The sequence below is a fragment of the Aedes albopictus genome, chromosome 1 (genome assembly GCF_035046485.1).
Source record: "Aedes albopictus strain Foshan chromosome 1, AalbF5, whole genome shotgun sequence".
NCBI classification, from domain to species: domain Eukaryota; kingdom Metazoa; phylum Arthropoda; class Insecta; order Diptera; family Culicidae; genus Aedes; species Aedes albopictus.
In genome coordinates, this window is record NC_085136.1 from 53734029 (window position 1) to 53756537 (window position 22509).

Sequence of the window (22509 nt, forward strand, 5' to 3'; positions counted from 1 at the left end):
GAGACATCCGATGCATTTATATCATAATCGAGGAAGCAGCTATACATTTTCTGTTTCCATTTAATGCTTGAAGTGTCCGACGACAAGCTTCCACCGCCCTATCGATCGTACGAAATTTCCGAGGAGATTTTATTGTTTTGCTTCGGTTCAGTTTTGTTTTGCTTGAAATCAGCTTTGATTGATGTAAACGTCATGCACGCCAAGCCTTTTAACAGCACTGTCAGGCTTCTTATTCGGCTGATAGACACTGGGTTTACAAGCACTATAGCATAGCGTCATATACTAATATACGGCTCATTTCAGTGCTTACTATTTATAATGCCTGAGAGCATTTGAAAATTTCCTACTGAGCCTATTGACACGAAAAAGCTGCTGTATGACCTTTAGACCGCTACGCTAGTGCTTAGTGGTTACTTGGGCACTTTTCAACGGTACGGTGCTTTAACGGGACGACTGGTTTGCAGGGAACGCGGCCTCCGGTTTTACCAATTCCGGGTTAAATTGCAATCCCTCAGTTTGAGTGAAGGCGGTGCCGTAGTATACTACTGCTGTTGCAGCTGCTTTTGCTATCGTTCAGTGGTTCCGGATCACTGAATTTGAAATGGTTTCAAGATTTGGTTCCAGCGCTTGCCACGTCTAGTTTAGTGGGAATCGATTTCAGTCCAGCCAGTTGCATTTCCGGCAGGTTGACTTATGACACGAGTGCGTTGTCTCCCCGATCGGTGTGGGCTCTACTCGGATCCGGTGCACCTTGTTGCGCATCTTGCTGGTGTGTTTAACGTTGTTGCTCTGGTCACAGAGAACAGACGTCCAAGCTCATGTAGTACCGGTTGTTTTGGAATAACTGGGAATGTGGCCATTACGCGGCGCTGTCACATTTTGAATCGGGGTACAAATTTGCCGTTGTTTTAGCTTTTGGCGCTAGTGTCGCCAAGTGTGCACGATAGTATAGTTCCACCAAGAGAATGTGTTGTTTTTACTTGGAAAACAATAATTGAATTCTTGTTCAACTTGTTTATTATTGAAAATAATGAAACTAATTATCAATGGGTTGCTCAAATTTTGTTGCTGGATTAGTGAAATAATCATAAGCATCTTGTTATTTAAGCCACAGAGAACAGACGTCCAAGCTCATACATTTTTCTTCAAAAAGAGTGTGTGAGTTTTCAAATGAAAAACCGTTAAAACACTAACGCCATCTTCAGGCGACTGCCCCAGTTGCACTCGATCATTGTTGCCAAATTTATTAATTTTATGAAAGTATTGTAGCTCTTGGCTGCACTGCTGCCAAACATCAAAACACAACAATTACGCTAAACATTATCCACTGGTTGAGCACACGTTGCTCATATTTCAGGCCAAACATGTCTAAAGGTCCTATCTGCAGAAGAGAGGCTCTCTTTGGTTTCCCTCTCTTTCGTTAATATCTCAGGTGTTTATTTGTATTATGATTCACTCCTTGTATTGAACGATAGTCAAAACAATAGTCTTTTGATTTGTACTGCAAAAATAGTTGAAAAGTGTACCATTACATTGCAATAATTGAAAGAGAACGTGAACAAAGAGAGCCTCTCAAATGCAGATAGGACCTTTTGAAATGTTCGGCCTGATTTGCGCAAGAAAGACTTTTCCTCTTATTTCACCAAAAGTGATTACACATAATTGTTTAACAGCTAATTTCACATGCATTATCCGTAGAATATTTACAACGGACCATAAAACCAAATAGGTGAATATCCGCATTTTAAAACGGTTTGTTTTTCATAATTACCTTTAATAGAGATCTTCTTTTGTCCGTAAGAATTTTAGCGTGTGTTTCATGTGTTGTTTTCTATCAAAGATCGTCGAGCCGAAAGTGCCTACTCGTTCCAAAAAATTAAATATTCTTTAATTATTTATTGTCCGGAAAGCAAAAACGATTTTCATTAGGAATGCCTACCGCAATCGTGATAAAAAGTTTCCTGCTAATTTACTACCTGCTACGGTTCGATTGTGTGGTGGAATCACGGATGAAATGCTGCGTATTCCCAAGTTTCTATTTCAATCAAAGAAGGCGCTGCGTTTTTCAATGTAAGTATTTTTTAACAAATGTAAGACAGTGTTATTTACCGTAAAATATAAAATATTTCAGGGTTTAGCTGGTCATTCGTCGTTGAAGGAAAAAAGTAAACACGCAGACTTCAAATGTATGCGGTGTAGCAGAGTCTGTAGTCAGACGAGGTGGCACGGAAGACCTCCCGGAAGCGCTACGTGTTGTTGCTAATGAATTTGAGGAGCAACGCAAGTGACAAGCCATAAATGCACTCCTCTAACACATCATCCCAACGCCCATCGATCATCCCGTCCAGATCTGAGAAGCTGCCGTGACGACAAAAATGTTCATAGGAAGAGCAGAGTAAGTTTATTAGTATACGTTTTATTTAACCCTTTGGAGCCGGAGGGGTCATATATGACCCCGGCGATGAAACCGAGCATAACAAACGTGTTCGACACCAGCGAGGTTGCGTCGACAGCGGCGAAAAAAATCGGCTCCAAAAGGTTAAAAAGGCCACCTGAACCATAATTCCTTGCCATTTCAGAGAGAATGTTTAATCGAAGGAATGTTGTTTTGATTTGCTTCCATGTACCGTTGTTCGGTGTGTCGTTGGGTCAAAGCTGGGTGGCATTGGGTCACCATTCCGCACATTCAGAATACGACGGTAATCCATCCACCGGTAATAACTGCTAATTTACCTGTTATCTGGCAAATTCATCCGGAACGCTTCGCGGTTTCTCTTCTTACGCCTACGTTTGTTGTTACTGGCAATTTTGTTTTGTAGACGAATATCCCGAAGGAAGCTTTGTATCAATGTATTGAAAATTGCATCGAGTAGTTTGTCGAAACAAGATTTACAAGCTGCGTGATCATATGAATTAAAGTCAACGTACATCCTGAGTCTTTTCTTGACAAATCTTCGGTTCTCGTACAAATACTTTCGAAACTTTGTCTTATAGGCGCAGAAAGCCAGCAATCCTATGTTGTACAGGGTATTGTTTGGAATCGTAACTTTACGTTTCGATAGTGATGCTTTCAATTTGCAAAATCCGTAGTCTTCATTTTCCATGTATTCTTTCTCGTTTTCCACAACGAGCTTGGAACGGCACTTCTTGTGAGGGAGCTTCCTAACGGCTGCTCCTATTATATATACCAAAGCGTTAAGCTCTTTTTTAAGAACCTCAACCGTCTCATCTGGATGGAACTGTTCAAATGTATATATATGCGCTTTAGGAACCTTAGCCGTAACAGATGCTTTATCTATTTCTTTCTCACTAAGAAAAAGCTTGGCGTTATCCTTCTGGCAGTTTGTCCCGTCATCAAAATTTTGATGTGCGACGGATATCATGGCATATTTGAAAGCGCATCCAAACTGGAAAGCGTTTGGAGCATCATTGAAGCCACATCTCCTTCTTATTTTCGCAAAAAAATTCTCCAAACAATCCTGGCAAAGAGGATTTATGCAAAGATAGTCACAGCCGAATTCTGATTTCAATTTACTCCACAACCATTTTAGCGCTTCAATATTTCCAATGAATCCTTTTATATAGGGAGGCCGCCGTTGCATTGCCCTTAAATTTAGCGATTCTTTCTTGGCCTGTAATTTATCATTCTTCAAAACTAGATGCTATCACATACAAGTTAATTAGCTCACCTTTTTATGTTCGATGCAGTTGTTGGTTGTGTAAAACATTTTTTGCAGAACTTTTAGCATATGATTCAGGAATTCGATATGAAATGAGTTGCTTGTGATGGGGGTGCGATATGGCTTGAATATAAAATCATGATATTGGATAAGCAAAAACATGTAAAATATATAAACATAGTTTACCTTTCCAACAGATGACGAATATTTTTCCTTAGAATTGAAGACGTCGAACAACTTATCGTGCAGCTCAATAAAATTTGCTGTTGCTAATGCTTCGACTGGTAGCTCACCGGTATTAACGTAGTACCGCATGGCAATCGAACATGATTCGCTAAGAGTTCTGACTGCCAAAGGCACGTTCATCGCAGCAAATGGTGGTAGGTCAATGCATTTCTGTACAAGCTTTGGAGCTAATCTCAGAGGTGATGCTACATCTACTTCGTACAGTTTTACTATGTGACTGTACGATGCTATAGCACCATTGAATGATGCATTATATTTAAAGATGGAATTTCTCGCACTTTTGGTTAGATGTGGTGAATCGTACATCAATGCTATTTCTTCATCGTCAATGTTTATAACAGGGTTGTCTGGTGTGGCGCCTGCTTCACGTGCCATTTTTGTGTTTGTGCTGCATTGATCCATCTTTACCACAACTGGATACAATCCACACCTACGCACAGCACGAACGCTATCGATAATAAAGTTCATTTGTGTCTTGCTGTTTAAGGAGTTATGCGCCAGTAGATACCCAATAGGCTGGAAAATATTGCACAATATGTCAATAACTGGAGTAATTGTAAATTGTAAAAATGTGAAAACTAAAAGATAAACGTAAGTATGCGAAATTGCATCAAATCTATCAGGGCAAAAAAATACCTTGATAAATATAAGAATGCGCTGAGTATACCGTCTTATGGGAAAGAAACAACGAAGCCTAGAACTTTTAAGAGCATTAATTATTATTATTATTATTATTATTATTATTATTATTATTATTATTATTATTATTATTGTCTTTATTAATGAGGTTTTCAGCCCTTGGTTGGTTCGCCTCAAAGAGAGAGCATTAATTTCACGATTAATCTAATGAATCAAATGTTGCTTTACGCTGAAAAGTTGATCGATTAGTAATGAATCGACCAAATTTTCTTTGTAATCAAAATCATTGTCATTATACAATACTAACATGTGCAATTTTTTCGTTCATAAACCATTACTACAAAGAATAGAATGAGCAAAATTTCGCATAAGGAATGGAATACAGCGAAAACATTTTCTTAAGCATTATTTTATGGAAAATTATGACGTATGATCCCAATTTGATGCAATCTAGCAAACCTAATTGAGGAGCCTAGATGCAAAGGGATGTAAGTGACCATTTTGTCGATTTGGAGCTGAGCATATCAAACGAATCTTCAGATTTCAAGCTTTTGGGTCCGTTTTGAAACTCCATATATTTTGTATTGGATTGTATTGAATACTTGATGAAAAACTTTAAACCACATTTACTCGGAAGTAGGTTTTTGTCACTTACACCCTTTTGCTTCTAACCCCTCAATTATTCACAACCAGCACCAATAAAAATCCAAATGATCACAATACGACATATAAGATGTGACAGACATATTTTACAGAAGTTAATTCATAATTACTTGTTTAAAATTGCGGTAGATTCCTGAAACCATGACACACACGGCCTCAGTGGCGAGTTCAGTTGTTTTGTTTTTTTCGAATTTCCTGTCTTTTCCAAAATCCGTGAAACCATAGAACATGTCAGCTTTAGCGCTGCATGTAAGTTCTGGTTTTACAGACATTCCGTCTATCGAAATCGCCACCACTTTCTCCTTTTTAGATCGTATTTTCTTTACTTTCTTCTTCACTGCACGCAGCAGGGTTTCGTTCAGACCTGGCTGGATGCGGATGTGCTTATTGTACCTATACACTGAATTTTTATGTGGAAGCACTATCTTTTTCGTGTCTCTAATGAATCTGTAGGTTTTCGGGCCACTTAAATAGACACTAGACGCAAACTTGATCGTTTCCTGGTGGTACCTACGTGCCTTCGGTTTTTTCGTTATGTTCTTCAGCGTGTCGTAAATCACTGGATTTTCCCTGGCCTGTTTTCCAAGTGATTCATTTGAAGTTTTTTCCTTCCGTTGTTTCTTCAGTTCGATGATCGTTTTTGATAATTTACATTTCATTTTTTTATTAGACTCCAACCGCCGCTTGCTTTTTTGATTTGAAACAAACAGCTGGCGTCGTAGGGCACTGTTGTTTTCTTTGAGAATCTTGTTCTTTTCACGTTCCACCTTCAATAATGCTTCAGAGGCTATGTTCCTGATGTCGGGTGATTGTGAATAGTTGCATGATGAGCTATGGCCAGCTGTTCCTCTTAACTCAGGTGGCTTCATATACGACTCTGGGCTGGATACGGTCACTGCTGGGGGTTCCAATGCTCCAAATGATGAGACCCAGAATTCAGCTTTTGATCCGTCGGTTGATTGGGAATCGTAAAGTGATGCGTTAGGGCCAGTAGTTTTTTCTGGAAGCTCCGGTAAACTTGTGGTCGACTCCGGGCTAAACATGACCATCGCTGGAAGTTCAAATGCTTCAGATACTGAGATACCGAGCTTAGCTTTCGATTCGTGGGATGAGCAAGAATCGTCACATGTTGGGGTATGGTATGTTGTTTCACACGAAAACTCCGGCAGCTTTGTAAGCGATTCCGGCTGAGGGCTGAATTCTTCCTCCACAAAGGGCAATACCGAAGATTCCACTGTTCTGTGAGATGATTCTGCATTCGAAGCATTGAGCCATGCGATATAGTCCGCGTCGTTTTCGAGAAATTCTTCCACAATTGGATCAGCTCCATCAGAATTGGAACAATCGCCGACGGCGAATGAATTTGGCACGGCATCAGGCAACAAACTGAAAAGATCAAGAAAAAGGTGATCTTCTTTATAACATTTCATAATGAAAATATAATTTTTCTACTTACCCTCGGTCTTTCGCGTGAACATTACGATATCTCTCCGGTGGGAAGTGATCGGAACAAATTTTTTTGTTTGAAAACGCTCTCGCACCAATTTTTTCGAACAGCGTTTTTGCCTCTGCTGAGTCACAGCTAGCCACCCACAAACGGCATCTTTATTTTACAAATTACTCAATACATATTATTGTACAAACATTCGTAACAAACATACTTACAAATCCTCAGTTTTTGGAAAGCTTTGGAATGATTTACCAATTAAATTCCCCTGGTGATTCCTGCACAAATAAATTTCACACTTGCGACCCATCGTCGGCTCGATTGTTTACAAACAGCAACAGAATCGAAATTATGAATTGAAACGTCAGTGCTAGCAAATGACACTATCGAGCTGCACCAGCGCCTCTAGCGGTGACATTCCTCAACGGTTTGAATCGATCGTTACGTTGCCTTACACAACTCCGGATGTCCAGCTTGGACGTCTGTTCTCTGTGTTTAAGCAAATATAGCTCAGAATCTGAGTAGGAAAATTTAAAGGTGCGCTAGTAAAATATTTATTCAGAAAGCGCCATCATGGTGTCGAAAAAAGTTTTTGAGTGGGAAAGTCACCGTCGATGTCGCTAATGAGCTTGTTTTTTCTTTACACAAGATTTTCAAGCAATTTTTTTCGAGCATGTTCGTCTGTTCTCTGTGCTCTGGTGTTATCTGACCTGTCACTGGGCAGTTTGTATTGGGTCGGTTCGTGCAAAACCGTGCTGCCGCCGGATTCAGTGGCCATCCGCTGAGCGGACCAGAGATGGAAACACTCTCATCGTGATTAAACTCGCGAGTGTAAAAGCAACAAACGCTTTACTCACGGTGCCGAGAGTAAGCCGTGTGTGAGTTTATTCGCACCCGCTTGTTTCACGAGTATGAAGCAAAACAAAAACAAAAACACTCATGAATTTTTATTCGCGAAGAACAAGTGGAGATGCGGGAATTGCATTTTACTGCGATTTTAATAGCAAAACAAGTAATTATCCATCAGATAGTAGTGTTTTGTGCTTTATTGTTCCTGAAAAGTTAATCTGTCGGCCGTGTAAATTCGTTTTTTTCACAAAATTGAAAAATGTTCAGAGCTGCTTCGCGAATCAATCACGAGTGCGACCAGCTTCGTTAGCTCGCGAGTGAAGGAAGTGCGAATATATTCTGGCTTCTGTTGTTTACGAGTAGGACAGCTTTGCGTTTGTGTCTACTCAGCTGCATTCCTCACTGTTTTCCATCACTGGAGCGGACTCTGCATTGGTTTGGAGGCGCTTCATCTGTAGCATCTGGTACATGGTTAGTATTTGCAACTCGGTGCTGAATGGCTTGTTCATGGAGGAGCTGACCATCCGATGGCACTCATTGGACGACTGTACGGTGTTCGGGGAGTAGACATTCGGATGCTGCGGTTCATGCTTCCTGGTTGAAGCGCTTCCGGGCCTGGACAAGTCCGGCTACCTTCGAGGACGTCAGCGAACTATTCCAACAAGCTGCTTCCCAGCTTTCAAGATTCGGTCAACGGGCCGAAACGTTGGACCAGAATCTCCTAGATCCGTTTGGCCGTATTCGAGAGTGCTGAGCTGTCCGATGCCAGAATGGTGTTGGAAGATGACTAAATCATCCCGACGACTCCTACAAGCTGACGCTCCACCGTACATCGTCTTCCGTTATATAACTGAAAATTGGGTTCTTTAACGGTATCCAGTTTTTTTCCATAATTGAAATCTCAACCCGTAAATAAATTGAAATTAATTTTATCATTTTCGGTTCATAACTATATTTTAAACTCATTCGAAGTTTGTATGAGGAAAATTTATTCTTCGTGGTGAGCTGTTATTCTATCGATTGAACCAGGAATTGAACTGTCATCTTGTCCGTTTTATCCACGGAAAAACATCAAAACAAAGATATTGTAAGTTACAATTTGTAACAATAAAATCGTGTTATATTATATTTAGAAGAATGATCTTTTTTGATTAAGCCAGAGAAAACTGCAATATATTATTCACTACACAACCCAATTGGCAAACAAACTGCTATTACTACTGTAGGATCGTAGTAGTCATAGATTTAAGTAGGTATTGACGTTTGTATAATAAAGAATCATTCCTATTCAAACCACCAATCTGGAAGGACGTTCTTACAACTGGCGACGACGGAGAAATTTCGGAAGGAAGAAAGAATAAAGGAATCAATAGAAGTGCAAGCGGCCTGAAGAGAGAATCGGAAACGAAAATCTGGCGGAATTAGGAAGTAGCCTGGACCGGAAGCCTGAATCAGAAGTAGGAAACGATCTGAACAAAACCGAATATGGCTTGGTCGGCGGTATGTAAATATTTCCATGGTTACAAAATAAAAAAATAAAAAAATCTTGAATTTCGGAAAATGTGATTTCACATATTTTGGCACCCGTTGGCAATTCTCGGGTTGGAAAATCATACATAGGAATCAAGGGCGATCCCTAGGATTCTGGCAGAACTCGAATTCTGAATGAGAGTTTGCTATACCACCCGGAGGCGATCCTCGGGTGTAAATAAAACCTAGAGGCGATCCTCAGGTTGAGAAAGAACACCTAGAGGCGATCCTCAGGTTGTAAATAATCTAGAGGCGATCCTCAGATTATATTGAAAAACCTAGAGGCGATCCTCAGGTTATAAAATAAATCTGTAGGCGATCCTCAGATTTTGAAGGAAACCTGGAGGCGAACCTCAGGTTATAGAATTGAATCTGGAGGCGATCCTCAGATTACAAAGAAAACCTGGAGGCGATCCTCAGGTTGTATAACTAATCTGGAGGCGATCCTCAGATTATATAATTAAATCTAGAGGCGATCCTCAGATTATATATAAAGAAAAACCTGGAGGCGATCCTCAGGTTGTCAAATTTAATGTAGAAAAGATCCTCAGATTATTGGAAATCTGGAGGTGATTTTCAGATTACATGTGTTTTAGAATGATTGGGTTTTTTATTCTCCAGGTCAATCAACTCATACCCCCATTCGTCGAAAATGAGGAAGGCCCGGTGGGCGTACGATGGGAGAAATGGAGAGAGCAGTTCGACGCGTACCTGTCGTGGAAAGACATCGATAGTCACGAAGACAAGTTTAAAACGCTGATGATGTTCGGAGGTCCTGATATACGGAGAATCGTTTCAAACGTTGCTGAAGTCGGAAGTGGAACAATCGACAATCGGTATCGTATAGCCGTGAACCTGCTGGACGAGTATTTTGTACCCCGAGTCTCCAAGACCTTCGAACGCCAAAAGTTCAGGCAAATGGTGCCAACATCGCAAGAGAAGCTGGACGCTTTCGTCGTACGTTTGAAACATCAAGCAATCAATTGTGACTTTGGGAATCAAGCAGAAAACATGATAGTGGACCAAGTTGTAAGTACGACAAAGGATTTAAAGCTCAAACGGAGATGCCTGGAGAAAGACCTATCGTTGAAGGAAGTCCTCGATATAGCACGATCGCACGAATCTGTTGAATTGCAACTGCATAATTGGGAGGAGAAGAATACAACCAAGCTGGACCTAAATGCTGTTGAATCGAAACCAGCTGCTACCGAAACAAATGAAATATTGAAGATCACAAATTTCGCTGGAAAGAAATGTACCAGGTGTGACGGAAAACATGACAGTCGTGATCCCTCGTGCCCAGCTAAGACTCGTAAGTGCAACAACTGCGGCCAAACTGGACATTTCGCTCGATGCTGTTTCCGGAAGAGAAAACCTGAGACCGAGTTCAGTACAATAAACAAATCCACTCGGCCTAAGTTCAAGCGGTTCATTCGAGAGATCGAGGATGTCAAAAATGATGATGAAGGAACAGTGTTCAACTTATTCCACCTTGGATCTGGAAAACGGTCTGTTACCGTAGACGTTGGCGGACACCCTTTGCAGCTAATGGTAGATACGGGCGCAGATGAAAATGTACTCGCTGAGCGTGACTGGGAGCAGCTCAAACGAACTGGCTTCGAAGCATATGGAATCAGGAAAGGTAGCAAGAAGGTTTTCAACGCTTATGGATCAAACACTCCACTTGGTGTACTAGGAGAGGTTGATGTGGAAGTAAAGTTCAACGGGAAATCCATGGACACGACGTTCTATGTAATTGCCGGAGGTAAATGCTCATTACTTTCGGGTGATGCAGCAATCAATTTGGGAATCATCCAATTCACTTATGCTGTTGACAAGCAAACATTTCCATCAATCAAAGGTAAGAAATAATTTTGATTTGCTAACGAATTAAAGAAACTTATCGATTGAAAAATAAACAAATATAAACTTTAATACATTTTTACAAAATTAGGGATCGTTGCAAACGTTAAAATCGATAAGAATGTACCTCCTGTACGACAAAGTTTGCGTAGGATTCCCTTTCCTCTTGAAGAGTTAGCAATAGCTAAACTTAAAGAATTAGAGGAACAGGATATTATTGAGCGAGTTTTCGAAGCTTCTGAATGGGTTTCACCAATGATAGTTAAAAGGAAAAGTCAAACTGAAGTACGTATAATTGTTGATCTACGGGAAGCCAATAAAGCCGTTATTCGCGAAGTACATCCTCTACCAATGCTAGAACAAATGACTAGGAAAATAGGTGGGAATTTGATGAAAATTTTGAAATAATTGTTAACTTAAAGCTTAATAAATAATATAAATTTTAGGTGGAAATTCAATTTTTACCAAGCTTGATATCCGCCAAGCTTTTCATCAGGTTGTACTAAGCAAGAAATGCAGGTATATAACAACTTTCATTTCCCCTCTTGGGTTAATGCGGTACAAAAGACTCATGTTTGGCCTCTCAGCGGCACCTGAGCTTTTCCAAAAAGTAATGGAAACAATATTCGCTGATTTTCCGTGGCTGATAATCTTCATAGACGATATTTTGATACCAGCCAAAAACAGCGAGGAGTTGCGATACAGAACAAATTTGGTACATCAACGGCTACAACAATACAACATCTTGATTAACACAGACAAAACAGAATACGGAGTAACCGAGCTTGATTTCATTGGGTACCGTATAACCGCAAATGGTATATCAGTTGCAAGGAACAAATTAGAAGCGATAGAACTTCTCAACCCGCCCACATCCACGGAAGAAGTTCGTAGTTTCCTCGGATTAGTGAATTTCGTAAACCGTTACATTCCGCACATGGCTACGATAACAAATCCTCTAAATCAACTTACGCACAAAGGGACAAAATTTCAATGGAATTCTGTTCATCAGCAGGCATTTGACGAAATCAAAAAGATTTTGAAGAGAGACGAAACTCTTGGATTTTACAATCCAGATTTCGAAACATATGTAATTGCTGACGGTAGTCCGGTAGGACTTGGTGCAGTTTTGGTTCAGAAGAACGAAGCAGGTCAATTCAAAATTATTCACTATGCTTCGAAGACTCTCACAGCCACTGAGAAGAAATATGCTCAGACGGAAAGAGAAGCATTAGCTCTGGTGTGGGGATGTGAAAAGTTTTATCATTATTTGTATGGTAAATCTTTCTACTTGATAACAGACCATAAACCACTCGTGGTGATTTTCGGAGATCGTATCAAACCATCTCCCCGCATAGAACGGTGGAAACTACGATTAATGTCTTTCGACTATAAAATTATGTACAGACCCGGAAAAGGGAACATAGCTGACCCACTATCCCGACTATGTCAAACTGTACCTAATAACGGACCAAGTTTTGATGAGGAAACGGAGAGAATAATCAGATTTATCACTGAGGATACTTGTCCCATTGCTCTATCGTTACAAGAGATAGAACAAGCCACTTGCAATGATGAAGAACTCCAAGAACTCATAAAGTGGTTACCCTATCCTTCTAGAAGGTGGCCTAAAACATTATTAAGATATAAAAAACTTGCAAGTTGCCTAACCACTGACCAAAAGGTGATAATGAAAGATCAAAAGCTGGTTATTCCCAGGACATTACAAAAGCGAACATTGAGTCTGGGACATGATCCTCATCTCGGCATTTCATCAATGAAACGACGACTGCGAACAAAAGTTTGGTGGAGCGGAATGGACACTATGATTGAAAGTTTTGTTACAAGTTGCTCAGGATGCGTTTTAATCTCTATCCCAGATGCACAACCACTCACACGAACTGAACTACCCGAGAGACCATGGATAAAACTAGCTATGGATTTCATGGAAATTCCAGGAGGACACCACTTACTGGTTGTGACCGATTATTTTTCAAGATACTTTGAAGTTGTTATTCAAAATTCTATGACGGCTAAATTGACAATTACGAAACTAAGGGAAGTTTTCGCACGATTTGGATATCCTGAAGAGATAGTGTGCGACAATGGTCAACCGTTCTCCTCAGATGAATTTTCTTCGTTTTGTAAAACAAATGGAATCAAAATAAATCATTCAGTTCCTTATGCTGCATTCCAAAATGGTCAAGTGGAAAGACAAAACCGGACCTTGTTAAGATCGATCAAAATCAGCGTTGCATTGGGTCGCGATTGGAAATGCGACTTACAGGATTTTCTACACGCATATCGAGCAACACCTCATTCAGTAACCAGTTTCTCTCCTGCTGAACTCATGTTCGGATGGAATTTGCGGGATAAGTTACCACGATCTACACGTGAAGTAAATATCGAGAAAGCCAAACAAAATGATGCTCGTTGCAAAGAAAAAGGAAAAACGTACATTGATGGAAAAAGGAAAGCTAAAGATTCCACTATTGATGTCGGAGATTTCGTAGTTGTGAAAAACTTCATCCGGAAGAACAAATTAACACCAAATTTCAATCCTCAACAACACAAGGTGGTTAAAAGAGATGGAACACGGCTACAATTGGAAAATGTTGAAACAGGCGTTATATCCAGTCGACATGTAAACCATACCAAGAGAATTGTAAATAGAAATCCGTTTTTGTGCCCAGATGAAAGGGAAATAGGTATAATCCAATAGATACAGACTATTACTAATAAAATATCTCGATTTGAAAATGAAATGAATACTATATATATATAAATTTCAGAAACAACTTCAAGCATTCCTCAATCCAATAATGACGAGATGACATTGATGGTTCCAGATACCGAAGAACGAAAGAAACGACAAACTGAATCCGAATCAAGTTTGATTGGAAGAAAACGACAAAAGCGGCTCCCTAAGCATCTCCAAGATTTCAAACTATATAAACTAGAATAATATTGGTTAATAGTCTATTAAATACTACATTAAATATTTCCTGGAATAAAATGTTACAATCACTAGAAAAGGGGAGGGATGTAGGATCGTAGTAGTCATAGATTTAAGTAGGTATTGACGTTTGTATAATAAAGAATCATTCCTATTCAAACCACCAATCTGGAAGGACGTTCTTACAACTACTGTTCAGCGACGTAATGTTTTCATAAAGCGGTGCATTGAACGCTGGCCGTCCGAATTGACTGGAGTTCTTTCGCAGGCTCTTTTCTGTTTAAAAATGCGACGAAAAGCAAAGATCGGCAGGGCGACCGCGGACTCTAGACCATTTACTCCGACTGTTGCTCATGAATCCGGATAACCGTCTATCGGTATCCGGGTGCCCCTCCGTCTGACTCGAATTCAGATTGGACACGCTACTACTCCGTCGCAATCTCATCCAAATTACCGATGGATAGCCAATTGCCCTCTTCCCGTAGCTTTTCAATAGTTTCTTCCTCCTACAGCTGTTGCTGTTGCATCTGCAGAGGGAACCCCCAACCGAAGGTAGGAGATTTCAACGTTGATCGATCCATTGCCATCGGTGGACGTTCCCGTTCAGACGTTTCCGAGTGCGAATCTCTCGGATATCTTTGCACTGCCGGATCGATACCGATATGCTTTCATTGGCGTCCTGCTTCTCCAAAATCGGCGGCCCACTGGAAACACCGAAATTATGTGGTGCCGTGACTCGATTATTACAACCAATCAAACTGATTAACTGCTTAGGAGTTGCTGCTGCTGTGAGGATGTGGGAGGTGTGCTGCTGATGCATCGTAACGCGTTCCGAGACGGCCATTGCATGGCTCCACTTCCAGATGTGCCGGCTGTGCTCCTGCTGGGGTCCTCCTTGTTGGAAGTTAGGTAGCGTAGAACGCTCGGATAGCGTCGAACCTTCAGGTACGTGAACGGCGGCAGTATTGTTGGTAGGTAGAATTGTTTGAGAGATGTCGTAGGTATATTGCTATAGAAGAAGAATGTTGAATTGTATATACCTGAATGGAATAAAGAGTTTGGCGGTTGCTGATTGAGGTATCAGTCGGCAGCCGTCTAGTTTGATGGAAGATGTCTAGCGTTTTATTTTCATTGTAATTTAGAAACAAGCATCGACGGAGCTAGCCTCGCTATGGCCTGCGTGTCCATGGTGGACTAGCCTCCAACACTCCTTAGCACTACACGACGACCGACTTTAATTAAGTGGTAACTGCACTCCTGATGTTCCTCTTTCTCGAATTCCAGTGAAGGCAAATTCATTCGGATGGTTTTGGATTTTTCTCCCCGTCGATACATTTTGTAGCGCGCGCAAGCCTAAAAAATGTTGGGTATTTATAAACAAATTCTCAACACATTTTTTCCCCGTTGTCATAAACTGCTTCCGCATGAATTACTTACATTGTGTAAACTGTACTGCAATAGAGATAAGTGACATTTCAACACACGAACACTAGCGCAAATTTTTCCTCACACAAAAGTGCACGCCGATTGAAAGGCTACTCAGATCGCATATGCAAATATTACCCAATCGATTTGGGTAAAACGGGTAAATAATGATAAAACTAACGTCCGGGGCAAGAGTGCAAATATTTTCCTCGCAGTTTCACAACGACATCTACAAAAAAGGCACGCATACTTTTGAACGTGATTACCTCTATAGTAGTTTACGCAACAAGGTGCAGAATGAAGATTTTTACAGCACGAGTTGTACACTTATCCAACGAGGCTTGCCGAGTTGGATAAGTACGACGAGTGCTGTAAAAATCGAGTTCTGCACCGAGATGCGTACAACGTTTTTTACAATTTCATAAATTACCACTTGAGGATAGTTTTTAACAAAACTTTTACATCAAACTGCACATTGATGTTCATAGCCATGTTTAAGAAAGTCTGATCATAGCAGGTTATACTGTGCAGTTGTCACAATTTTTCAAACCTGCGTCCAGAAAGCATCAAGAAGATGATCAAAACTGAAAACAGTGCTGTAATGGTTCATTACGCAACGCAAATCAGTGCTGTAATGAACCATTACAGCACTGATAATTTAGTGTGGGAAAGTAGGCCTTTTCCTGTCAGATTTGCGTGGGGTAAAACAGCCTATTACGATGAGAAATTGCAAAAAATATATTTCCACACTAATATAGCGGCAAAATGTTTGAAATTGAGTGCATTATTTTTCCTACATTCAGCCGGCAGGAGATGAGTGTGGATAGCGATGAGGATTTGACATTACGAAATGTAAACATGTCAGAATGCTTGTCAGAATGATGGCAGGGTTGGGAGCACATTCTCCACATTGAAAATCTTCTCCACAGGCCAGGGGTGTACACACTACTTCGCACGGTAATTTTAATTTCAAATTGGAGAGATTTCTTGAATTTTCAAAAAATTGTATGAAAATCACGAAAGCATATAAAAAATATTCAAAAGCGGCAATGATCATGAAAACCAATTGGCTTTCGAAGAAAAATACAAAAAAGGGGGGTTAGGTCAGACGGGAATGGTCTATTGGGGTGCCATGTTTATTACATTAAATAATATTTAATCTTTTGAACCAGCTTAGCTCACAAGGCGTATTAGATGTCAAAACGTTCATTTGCCTAGAGTTTTCCTGGGTTAAGGCATACTGCAAAAAAGTAAAAGAGATCAAAACCGTATGTTTGTTTGTACGATACTATCACCTAATTACAGCCTGTTTCACTCGTTAGCTGTGATCTCAAAACATTTCTATCTTTGAATTTGTTTTAGGTTCAGAACATCAAAGTAAAATTAAAAGTTCTGAAACTTCGGTCGTGTGAATGATACTAACGCTTCATATGGTCTTAATTAGTTTTACTCGTTACCCCTTTGAATTGAGTTTTCCAGGCTCAAAACATCAAAGCAAGCACAAGAGATCGAAACCTCCTGTTGTGTAAATATGGTACTAACGCTTCATATTATCTAACTCTGTTTCCCTCGTTAGCTACCTTCTCAGGGGACTCACTGTGTTTGTTTTGCTTACCCTCTCATTGGACTCGATTTTGTCCAGCTACACTCTCAGAGGACTCACTGTTTTTATTTTTGCTAACCCTCTCAAAATACTTCTAATCTATCTACAGGGGTTACTCAAAATAACTGGAACAGGTAAAATTTTCACTTTTCAAAAAATGTTCAACTCTCAATTTTTTACTGTAAGTTCATCAACTAGTTGTGTATCAGTAGCCCAATTTTGGAGAAGATCGGACCATTGTTCAAGGAGTTATAAAGATTCTAGAAAAAGGTAAAATTATCCGATAGCCAACTTTGAGCTGTTATATCTCCGGATTCAATGAACAGAATGCAATGAAATTTTGACCATTCATGACTTGTATAATGAGCTATGAAAAACCTTCGACCTAACATAAAATTCGTAACACGGAAGAAAATTATAACGATTAGATTATTTTTCTAATAAACACCAACATCGTTTCAAAATTCAAGATGCAAATTATAGTTCAATTAATTTCCCTCTAAATGACTTATATATAAATGTGTTTTGAACAACATAGCCGCTAATAAATTGAGAAAGTAATGGGATACATATTAGAAATTGATGAATTTATTAAAAAATCGTGAAATGAATGAAATCGTTATAACTTTTTCTCTTGTTTAAAAATTAAAGTTAAGTGAGACGTTTTTAAGGGTTTATCATATAAGTCATGTATGGTTAAAATTTCATTGCAATCAGTTCCTTGAATCCGGAGATATAAAAGCTCAAAGTTGGCTATCGAATAATTATACCTTTTTCAAGAATCTTTATATCTTCGTGAAGAATAGCCCGATCTTTTCCAAATTTTGACCACTGATACACAACTAGTTGATGAACTTACAGTAAAAATTAGAGAATATTTGATGCCCTTTTCAAAAAGTTACAGCGAGTTGAACATTTTTTGAAAAGTGAAAATTTTACCTGTCCCAGTTATTTTGAGTAACCCCTGTATCTATCCCAAGGGATCGAAACTTTCTGTTGTGTACGGTACTAATGAATATGGTCTAACTATGTTTCTCTCGTAATCTACGATCTCAAAATATTTATTTGAATTGAGTTTTCCAGGCTCAGAACATCAAATCAAGCACAAGAGATCTAAACCTTCTGTTGCGAATTGTACTAAATCAGTTTCACTCGTTAAATATCTATACTCTTAAAATACTTCTTTGAATTGAGTTTTCCAGGCTCAGAACATCAAAGTAAGCAAAAGAGATTTAAACCTTCTGTTGTGTACTGTACTAACGCTTCATATTGTCTTACTCTGTTTCACTCGCCAGTTGACCTCTCAGGGGACTCACCTTTTTTTCTTTGCTAACCCTCTCATAATACTTCTAATCAATCTATCTATCACTAGAGATAGGAACTTTCTGTTGTGTACGGTACTAACGCTTCATATCGTCTAACTCTGTTTCTCTCGTTATCTATGCTCTCAAATACTTCTTTGAATTGAGTTTTCTAGGCTCAGAACATCAAAGCAAGCACAAGAGATCTAAACCTTCTGTTGCGTATGGTACTAACTCTGCTTTGTAGGGATTATGAGAGATAATAAAAGAATATAATCATGTTCAAGGAACTACGACATAAGAAAAATACATCAAGGTGTAGGAATGAGAATTGTGAAGTCCGTCGTTATAGAGAAAGGTTGAATCATAGTAGGCGTCCAATCAGGATTCGAATGTGAACGTCAATTTGTTGGTTAACTTTCGCGATAATAAACGTGTTTACAAGAAAAATGTTAAGTGTTTTGAATTGAAAATTAGATCATTCACAAAAACGATCAAAGAATATTCCGATCACTACATGCTTCACTCGTTATCTATAATCTCAAAATACTTCTTTGAATTAAGTTTTCGAGGCTCAGAACATCAGCGTAAGCACAAGAGATTTAAACCTTCTGTTGTGTACTGTACTAACGCTCCATATTGTCCAACTCTGTTTCACTCGCCAGCTACCCTCTCAGGGGACTCACTGTTTTTGTTTTGCTTACCCTCTCAGGGGACTCGCTTTTGTTCAGCTACCCTCTCAGGGGACTCACTGTTTTTGTTTTGCTTACCCTCTCAGCCCGGGTAGAGGTAAAATACTGACGATCAAAACATGATATTGGTTTGATTGATATAAGAGATAAATGATCTAAAAATAATATTGCCTTTTGCAGTAGCATCAATATGGTATTGCAGAAATCTTTCTTCCATAATATCACTGCCGGACAGTGGGGGTTAGTTGGATCACACACACACACACACACATATTGTCTAACTCTGTTTCACTCGCCAGCTACCCTCTCAGAGGACTCGCTTTTGTTCAGCTACCCTCTAAGGGGACTGACTGTTTTTTTTTTTTGCTTACCCTCTCAGGGGACTCATTGTTTTTTCGCTAACCATTTCAAAATACTTCTTATTTATCTATCTGTCACAAGAGATCTAAACCTTTTGTTGTGTACGGTACTAACGCTTGATATTGTCTAACTCTGTTTCACTCGTTATCTATGCTCTCAAAATACTTCTTTGAATTGAGTTTTCCAGGCTCAGAACATCAAAGCAAGCACAAGAAATCTAAACCTTCTGTTATGTATGGTACTAGCTCTGTATTACTCTTGGTTTTACTCGTTATCTATGCTCTCAAAATACTTTTTTTTTGTTGTGTATGGTACTAACGCTTGATATTGTCTAACTCTGTTTCACTCGTCAAGCCTCGCAGGAGACTCACTGTATATTTTTTTTTGCTTTCCCTCTCAGGGGACTCACTTTAGATCAGCTACTGTCTCAAGGGGCTCGCCTAAATCAACTTTCTTCTTCAACATACACTCCCGGTAGACTCGCAGTCTAAACTTACCCTCTCTAGAGACTCATTCTGTTTCAGTACAAAATACCCCAAAACACTCAATTACATCAACTCTTTTACTTCGTTTGCCCTCTCAGAGAATTTGTTTTTGAACAACATAGCCGCTAATAAATTGAGAAAGTAATGGGATACATATTAGAAATTGATGAATTTATTAAAAAATCGTGAAATGAATGAAATCGTTATAACTTTTTCTCTTGTTTAAAAATTAAAGTTAAGTGAGACGTTTTTAAGGGTTTATCATATAAGTCATGTATGGTTAAAATTTCATTGCAATCAGTTCCTTGAATCCGGAGATATAAAAGCTCAAAGTTGGCTATCGAATAATTATACCTTTTTCAAGAATCTTTATATCTTCGTGAAGAATAGCCCGATCTTTTCCAAATTTTGACCACTGATACACAACTAGTTGATGAACTTACAGTAAAAATTAGAGAATATTTGATGCCCTTTTCAAAAAGTTACAGCGAGTTGAACATTTTTTGAAAAGTGAAAATTTTACCTGTCCCAGTTATTTTGAGTAACCCCTGTATCTATCCCAAGGGATCGAAACTTTCTGTTGTGTACGGTACTAATGAATATGGTCTAACTATGTTTCTCTCGTAATCTACGATCTCAAAATATTTATTTGAATTGAGTTTTCCAGGCTCAGAACATCAAATCAAGCACAAGAGATCTAAACCTTCTGTTGCGAATTGTACTAAATCAGTTTCACTCGTTAAATATCTATACTCTTAAAATACTTCTTTGAATTGAGTTTTCCAGGCTCAGAACATCAAAGTAAGCAAAAGAGATTTAAACCTTCTGTTGTGTACTGTACTAACGCTTCATATTGTCTTACTCTGTTTCACTCGCCAGTTGACCTCTCAGGGGACTCACCTTTTTTTCTTTGCTAACCCTCTCATAATACTTCTAATCAATCTATCTATCACTAGAGATAGGAACTTTCTGTTGTGTACGGTACTAACGCTTCATATCGTCTAACTCTGTTTCTCTCGTTATCTATGCTCTCAAATACTTCTTTGAATTGAGTTTTCTAGGCTCAGAACATCAAAGCAAGCACAAGAGATCTAAACCTTCTGTTGCGTATGGTACTAACTCTGCTTTGTAGGGATTATGAGAGATAATAAAAGAATATAATCATGTTCAAGGAACTACGACATAAGAAAAATACATCAAGGTGTAGGAATGAGAATTGTGAAGTCCGTCGTTATAGAGAAAGGTTGAATCATAGTAGGCGTCCAATCAGGATTCGAATGTGAACGTCAATTTGTTGGTTAACTTTCGCGATAATAAACGTGTTTACAAGAAAAATGTTAAGTGTTTTGAATTGAAAATTAGATCATTCACAAAAACGATCAAAGAATATTCCGATCACTACATGCTTCACTCGTTATCTATAATCTCAAAATACTTCTTTGAATTAAGTTTTCGAGGCTCAGAACATCAGCGTAAGCACAAGAGATTTAAACCTTCTGTTGTGTACTGTACTAACGCTCCATATTGTCCAACTCTGTTTCACTCGCCAGCTACCCTCTCAGGGGACTCACTGTTTTTGTTTTGCTTACCCTCTCAGGGGACTCGCTTTTGTTCAGCTACCCTCTCAGGGGACTCACTGTTTTTGTTTTGCTTACCCTCTCAGCCCGGGTAGAGGTAAAATACTGACGATCAAAACATGATATTGGTTTGATTGATATAAGAGATAAATGATCTAAAAATAATATCTGGAAAATGTTCGTGGAACATCTGAACAATATCAAAATTTGATATTTCAAGATCATACGAATAGCTCGCTGCTATTGGTTAGATCTTACAAAATCTAAATATGATTTGATGATGATGTTCCAGGAGTAAATTTTTGATTTTATTTTTAGATCTTTTATCTCTTATGTCAATCAGACCCATATCACTTTTTGATCTCCATATCAAAATATGATATTAATGAGCTCTTTTCCTCTACTCGGGAGGGGACTCGCTTTTGTTCAACTACCCTCTCAGAGGACTCACTGCTTGTTTTTATTTTTTTGCTAACCCTCTCATAATACTTCTAACCAATCTATCACAAGAGATCGAAACCTTCTGTTGTGTACGGTACTAACGCTTCAAATATTCTAACTCTGTTTCTCTCGTTATCTATGCTCTCAAATACTTCTTTGAATTGAGTTTTCTAGGCTCAGAACATCAAAGCAAGCAAAAAAGATCTAAACCTTCTGTTGCGTACGGTACTAACTCTGTTTCACTCGTTATCTATACTCTCAAAATACTTCTTTGAATTGAGTTTTCTAGGCACAGAACATCAGCGTAAGCACAAGAGATCTAAACCTTCTGTTGTGTACTGTACTAACGCTTCATATTGTCTAACTCTGTTTCACTGAAAAGCGCAGTAGGCGTTGCCGCGTGCAGACGTGTTTGGAGCTGCTCGTCACATATTTTTTCGCGTCCGCTTATTTATCTATGTTCGCGATTATGCTGACGGTTTGGCCGGTGCTACGCCATCCGGATCCGCGTGTGGAAGAGTTTTTGTGCTGTGTGAATTGTGCAGTGTTTCGTGGGTTTCGGAAGAATTATTTATGGAGAACTATTTTCATTTTTCAAAATCAATTCCACGTTGCCGAAGATTGTGTGTGTCAAATCGTGATACGATTGGTAGCGCTACGCCATCCGGAGGAGAATAATTATTTATCGTGTGTGTGATTGCATGCCGCTGCTAGCAGATCGAATAACGCATGCGGTGCCGGAATTGTTATCG

General features: G+C 39.2%; 3 protein-coding genes across 5 annotated transcripts in view; all 3 read right to left on the bottom strand.

The window, feature by feature from the left end:
* Window positions 1-22509, bottom strand: part of LOC115256613 (uncharacterized) — a 289353-nt gene that overhangs the window by 37593 nt on the left and 229251 nt on the right. The gene's annotated exons all lie outside the window — the stretch shown is intronic.
* On the bottom strand, window positions 2655-4631 carry LOC134284955 (uncharacterized). 2 transcript variants are annotated; one of them, XM_062844605.1, is made up of 3 exons: window positions 3867-4631; window positions 3690-3803; window positions 2660-3632 (listed from the first exon to the last, which is right to left on the bottom strand). In XM_062844605.1, exons 1-3 carry the CDS (start codon window positions 4392-4394, stop codon window positions 2730-2732), a joined length of 1545 nt encoding a protein of 514 aa, XP_062700589.1. In that variant the 5' UTR covers window positions 4395-4631; the 3' UTR covers window positions 2660-2729. The 2 variants fall into 2 exon arrangements, with proteins under 2 accessions (XP_062700584.1, XP_062700589.1); XM_062844600.1 differs by having other exon boundaries at window positions 2655-3632; window positions 3690-4631.
* Window positions 4753-7163, bottom strand: LOC134284962 (uncharacterized). Its single transcript, XM_062844617.1, has 2 exons — window positions 6685-7163; window positions 4753-6614 (listed from the first exon to the last, which is right to left on the bottom strand). The coding sequence occupies exon 2, from the start codon at window positions 6275-6277 to the stop codon at window positions 5324-5326; it is 954 nt and encodes a 317-aa protein (XP_062700601.1). The 5' UTR covers window positions 6278-6614; window positions 6685-7163; the 3' UTR covers window positions 4753-5323.

Coding starts and splice junctions, on each gene's coding strand:
- LOC134284955 (XM_062844600.1), bottom strand. CDS start 4,394: ATGAACTTTATTATCGATAGCGTTCGTGCTGTGCGTAGGTGTGGATTG. Junction 3,633..3,689: donor ACTGCATCGAACATAAAAAG/GTGAGCTAATTA, acceptor GATAAATTACAG/GCCAAGAAAGAATCGCTAAA.
- LOC134284962 (XM_062844617.1), bottom strand. CDS start 6,277: ATGGTCATGTTTAGCCCGGAGTCGACCACAAGTTTACCGGAGCTTCCA.